Source organism: Limulus polyphemus, unplaced genomic scaffold (assembly GCF_000517525.1).
Source record: "Limulus polyphemus unplaced genomic scaffold, Limulus_polyphemus-2.1.2 Scaffold1450, whole genome shotgun sequence".
Classification (NCBI taxonomy): Eukaryota; Metazoa; Arthropoda; class Merostomata; order Xiphosura; family Limulidae; genus Limulus; species Limulus polyphemus.
Window position 1 is genome coordinate 206154 of NW_013667060.1, and position 6306 is coordinate 212459.

At 31.6% G+C, this 6306-nt stretch overlaps 1 protein-coding gene across 2 annotated transcripts in view; it reads left to right on the top strand.

The window, feature by feature from the left end:
* Nucleotides 1–6306, top strand: part of LOC106463633 (L-threonine ammonia-lyase-like) — a 45339-nt gene that overhangs the window by 26240 nt on the left and 12793 nt on the right. For both annotated transcript variants that reach the window (XM_022391179.1, XM_022391178.1), the window contains exon 6: nucleotides 2595–2650. In XM_022391179.1, coding sequence (XP_022246887.1) covers nucleotides 2595–2650 — 56 coding nt within the window. The remainder of the gene's footprint in view (nucleotides 1–2594; nucleotides 2651–6306) is intronic.

The following is a 6306-nucleotide window of genomic DNA, read 5'->3' on the forward strand; positions in this document are numbered from 1 at the left end:
CATAATGAATCTACGTTTCAAATGGACAGCAACTGTCTGTCGTAGAAACCTACAAACGTCGTCCTCTACATTTGTAGGTTTCTACAACAGGCAGTTGCTGTCCATTTGAAACGTAGATTCATTATGACTATGATTGATTATACTTGTCATATGATATTAGTAGTTTATATTCCTGCTTCACCATCTTGGAAAAGGTGTTCAAACTATAATAAATGTTATTGTAGCAAATGGTATATATGGATAGTATTCCAACAACTACTGTGTTTGTTGTTGTTGTGCCGTAACTGATCTGATGAGCTCTGTATTGAGTGAAACGCGTCGTCGGCAATGGATATAGTGAAAATAGTGGAATGCTGTTACTGCACACTTTTCTAATTCTTGAAAATCTCTAAGGGACTAGATAAGGAATACAGTGTTAAAACATATAAAAGGTCTAACAGTAATGTTGCATAACAAGTATAATAAAGAACACAACATAATCAATAAGGATCTATCTTCATCTGTAAAAGAGGCCAATAGGGCATGGATTCACCAAGACAAGGCATTCATACATCCCTTTGAACTATTGCATACCATAAGCAGCTGGAGAAAGAAATGGGTATTCCATGCAAAGATGTACTGGTCAAGTCGTGAACAGTCTCTATGGATTCCTTTGCAATTAGACTGTTGCAGTGGGTGCTGGGAAATCGTTTCCTCCTACATCAGATGGAATGTGGAAAGCAACAGAGAGGAGTGTGTGCCTTGGACACGACAGCATTGTGACAGAGTCTTTTGCGATGGAAATTACACTACAGTTACTTTCAGAAGTATAAAGGAATGACACTTATGGTGATACATACGTCTGTATACTCCTAGTGTTTTCGGAATATTTCATTCATTTATAGTTATCTGGATAGAAACGAGCAATCAGATGGATAACAAATCTATTCCTTTTTTCGATCCAGCTATTTGTAAAACACAAGAATAATCAATAGGCTATTTTTGTAAACTACAGCAGTTGACTTTACTGTTAACAATATTATGTTAAATTAACTTAAATCTACCCTTAAATGCTCACTATTATGAATAGTAAGGTATTAAAGCTTCCCTTGGTTTATCAAGTGAAATAGTACAAAAACATTGAAAGTACACACCAGGAAAGTGAATATACCACGTCAAGTGAAAATAGATTACAGAGGGTTGAGTACGTTAAATTGAAACGATTTTGGAGCCCCAGTCATTTCAATTCATGTTGTCACGTCCAGTTATGCATTATCTGACCATCGTGTGTATCTTAACAATAGCTCCATAACTAAATGTCGGCTGTGACCCACCGGTGTGGCACATGGCAGCGAACGTGTTAATAATTAGTTGCATTAAATTCAATTTTCGAATTTATTTATAAAATTTTAAAATCCACTAAGGTTATAATATGAAAATATTATTATATGAACTTTGACTAAATTGAGGCATGGTCATCCTTCCGATTATATTTTCAGTCCTTAAACCACTCTGATTACGAAAAAACAAATGTTATTTTCCATCTTTTAGAGAAACCTGTATAATATGCGGTTCTATACAGTGATACCATCAAACGAAACCAACTGCACATGCTAGAACCTGGCTAATGATGTTCTTACTTTTATTTTTAAACCTCATTTTTCACCAATTATGAGAAGTGATACAGACAGGACTATCTATTGGTGTTTTATACAAATAAATATAAAATATAGTACCTAGACATTCATCAGAAAGACTGCTTATAGAACCGCGTGACACACTGGTAGGTAACAGACAGTAATGTTTCACAGCCTAATTTCTCTTTTGGCATACAAGTTTGGGATAGAGTGAATGCTCTTTGGCACCTCTTGTATATTTAATTTTTTTATACTTAATTTATTATGCGGCATCGAACGTGTTAAAAGTTATTCCAATGCTATAAAAAGCTAAACCTAAAAGAAAAATAAAAAAATCACTTATTGAAATTCTTACCATCAACGATGAGCCATGTTTATTGCAGAAAGATTTGTAACTGATGTTTCCCATGAAGCACTTTACTAAACTCTCTCGTTCTGTGTAGTGTATAAAACGAAAAACTGACATTTATTTCCGCCACGTTTAATTTGACATGTTAAATACGCAGATGAAGGTTTCTATATCCTAATATTCCGTTTCTTATCTTCATTCACTAATTGGTATTTATACTATGCTTATCTATGAGTAACCTTTAACTATTATTACCAAAAATGTTGTGAATAACAACATTAAAAAAATACAAGCAATACAATTGTAATATAACGATAAGCCTCCTCACATGATTTCTCCGAATTCTGATATATCTGGAGGTTTTCTTGTACAAGACAGTAATAAACTCCCACGTTGCAAATCTTTGACATTCTATATTTATTTTTCCAGTTCTTCCTTACGTCTACATATGTATAATGGTTATCTTGCAGGAAAAATCGCTTTCTTTGCGTGACACAGTAGCGTGCACAGGGGGTTAGTTGGGAGTGCTCAAGTCCCTGCCTTTCTACTCTTATGCTCAAAAATTGTCCTTTATTTGTTAGTAATTGTTTAACAGAAGTTGCACAATACACTTTTTCTGTTGTTTACAGTCCAAAGACCACGCTATGGAGATGGCGAAAGAGAAGAACTTTGTTTACGTAAATGGGTAAGTAATATTTACTATATTATCTTACTAATGGGTAATATTTGCTATATTATCTTACTAATGGGTAAGTAATATTTGCTCTCATTATTAAGATAATACAGCAAATATTACTTACCCATTAGTAAGATAATATAGCAAATATTACTTACCCATTAGTAAGATAATATAATATAGCAAATATTACTTACCAATTCGTAGGATAATATAGCAAATATTACCCATTAGTAAGATAATATAGCAAATATTACTTAATCTTACTAATGGGTAAGTAATATTTGCTATATTATCTTACTAATGGGTAAGTAATATTTGCTGTATTACCTTACTAATGAGTAAGTAATATTTGCTATATTATCTTACTAATGGGTAATATTTGATATATTATCCTACGAATTGGTAAGTAATATTTGCTATATTATCTTACTCTACTTAACTAAAGTTTGCATCGTTTTTTTTGTATGTAAAATTTAAAAAAAAATTTGGGGGCACAATGTATTCACAATCCTTGATGGTGAAACTAATCGGCTGTAACAACTATTAAAGTCTATCTTTCATTATGCCAAAACAAGTCAATTTTCTTACTCATAATATAAATTCAAGCTATTTTCATAATTCTGTTAAATTAAAGCTTTGCATAGTAAACACAGATTTTTCTGTGGCTATGTCACTCGCAAACTACCGTTATTTTACATTAAACGAATTATTTCAGGCTAGATATATTTTACATACTTATGTGATTCAACCAACATGCTTTTTTAACAAATACAAGAACTGCCTATGGGAGATTACTTCAGCTCACAAGTTGCAAATCTATATTTATTCGAAACTTGAATTTTAATATCTACCAAATCTTACTAAGGAAGACTATATAACAAAGCTTTAATCATTAGTCATGCTGTCGATATATTGAAGATATTCTTGTATTTAATTATCAATGTCTTGTTTTGTTCGACCGAACGAATTAATCCACCACAAATCACTGTGGGGGAAAAAAGTCTTTTCACTAAAAACAAAGTCCATTATCTGGATTAACATTTTAATATCGTTAATCAAGTTTAAAGTTTTCAATAAAACACACTTTTAAATGTTTCAAGTTATAACATTTTCATTTCCGAATATAAGTATTCCAAATATTTTTGTTGCAATGTTTACTACTTACAATTTGTTAGATACAATAAAGTTTGTTCTACAGGGTATCCGAAAAGCCTGGAACCATAGGCATTTCAACGACTTTTTCAGGATGCGTTCCACATACTGTCCTTGAAATTCGAAACAAGCTTAGATTAACAGAAGTATTAACTCAACCTTGTCAAGCTTTGACAGCTCAATAATCAGTCGCGTATCTAAAATTAAGCTACAAATCATCTATGTTTTTTTTTGTTGTTGTTGTTTGGACACCCAGTATATTACAAGATTTCGTGGACACAGCTCGCAATCTTATTCGCTAAAGAGGTTTCTCTGACCATATTTTGAATATTAGATCCATTCAGGGGTGAAATTCTACCGGTACTGAGTACCGGAACTCATTTTTTAAGGCGGTACTAGCACCGGGACTTATTTGAGCTACTTTTTCGGATGCGCGTGCGTTCCATTGTTCCGTCAGAAAGCATTTATTCATTAACACTCAAATCGTAGTTATTTTATGCTTACACGTAGTTTTTTATTTTTCAAAAACAGGTCCATTTCACCCAGCTGAGTACCTCTAGTTTTTAGTTGTTGTTGTTTCACACCTGGATCCATTTCATTCTGCGGAAAATTCAACAATCTTCTTCATACCGGCTATGAGTTTTAAACATTTTACAGAATATCACCTGCACAAACTTTAAAACGTCTACAACTTAATTTATTATACATTGTTTAAGGTAATATTGAGTCACTATAGTATATTAACTACAATTAGATTCATCTACTGTTAGTTTAAGATCTTATATATATGGATCAGTTATATAGTTTGGACTGAGTATATCAAATCATAAAATTGAGTCATTAATTAAGCTATATTAGTTGTTTTTTTCTTAACTTCAGTTTGCATATTTATCATTATTGTTACTTCTATTTCTAAATTGATCTGATATGGCTTGTGGTTAGAGCGCTTGACTTGCAGTTTACAGTCGAACTATCCTGCTATACCAAACATGGTCGTCCTTTCAGTCGTTAGAACATTATAATGTGACGATCACTTACAATATTCATTGGTAAAAAGTAGCTCAAGGGTTGGCGGGTGGTGTTGAGTAACTGCCTTTCCTATTGTCTATCACTTTAAAAATTAGGAACGGCTATCGAAAATAGCTCTCATATAGTTTCGCACGATAATTAAAAAACAAATCGACACAACATTTTAAAGTATTTTTATTGTTATTCATTTTTTATGAACCTTATTGCATCTACTTTTCGGCTGTTACAGAAGAGTTAACTTTATTTATTTCTTCCTGTGTTTTGTTAAGCGACAGGGGTTAGTTAAAGTGGGATCAGTTGAAATAGACCCATCTCATAGCGACTGTTTAAAATATCACCTGATGAAGAGCTTACTCTCGAAATAAAACGTTGTTGAATAAATCACCTTCTAGAGCAATATCTTCCTAGTGTTAATATTTTTTGTAATACATCATAGTATGTTTAGTATATTAACTTGGTTATATTTCAATTAGAATACCAGTACTCTAGCTATTTTTTGTACGATTTGGATGAAACTGTATTATTTTTTATTATTTATTACTTTGTATCTTTATAAACATCAATTTTGTTACTTTACTATCTGTACTGTCTTGCTACTCGACTCTATTGCTAAAAAATAACTTGGCATCGTAGTAATTTATCTCACATGTCAGATTACTCTAATGCTACAATGTTGGAACCATTTAATGGTCTTTATTGGTCATAAACTACTAGCACAGAGCATTATGTAAAGTTTTGCTTGTACACGGTTATACTGATTATTCAGTAAACATTAAAGCTATGACAATACTTGAAGCTAAGAACTTATTCCGTTAATAAGGTATACTCTATTCTATCTTTAGTGCTACTTTCATTAACTATATTGGTTAGAATGCTTAATATATCTATTTTTATTATTTTTCGTTATAATATTTTTATTTTAGCGATTATTTTCCAATGTTAACCTTGTATATAAAATTAGGACTACCCTAAAGCTCCTACTGTGCCCTAACCTCATGATATATTATTTGGATTACAGCTGAAATATCGCCAGCAGCAAGGGCACCCAAGTGACTAAACAATGTATTATAATCTTTACAAGTAAGAAAGTGAATATAATATAGTTAATTAGCTCTATTCATCACTGAGTTCACTTTTATTTTTTATCTAAATTGGTACCTTGTTCTGATCGGAAGTTAATATTTATCATTGTTCATCTTTTTGGTTTAAGTTATTCCTAATATTTTAATTGTCCTTCAAATTTAAAATACACCACAAAAAAAGATTAGTAAACTCTATTTAAAATATATTTAAATAGCATTTTGAAAAAAAAAAAAAATGAGGTTACAATTTCTAGGAAGGCACATCACTGACTTGTACATTTTCATTGTGAACATTTGTACTCTTAACCTTTGAATGTTTTGTTTCTGTAAGTGTGGTTTAATATATTGTACTATAACGTATCGTTCTTAAAAAAATGAATCAATTCTCAGTACAAATGT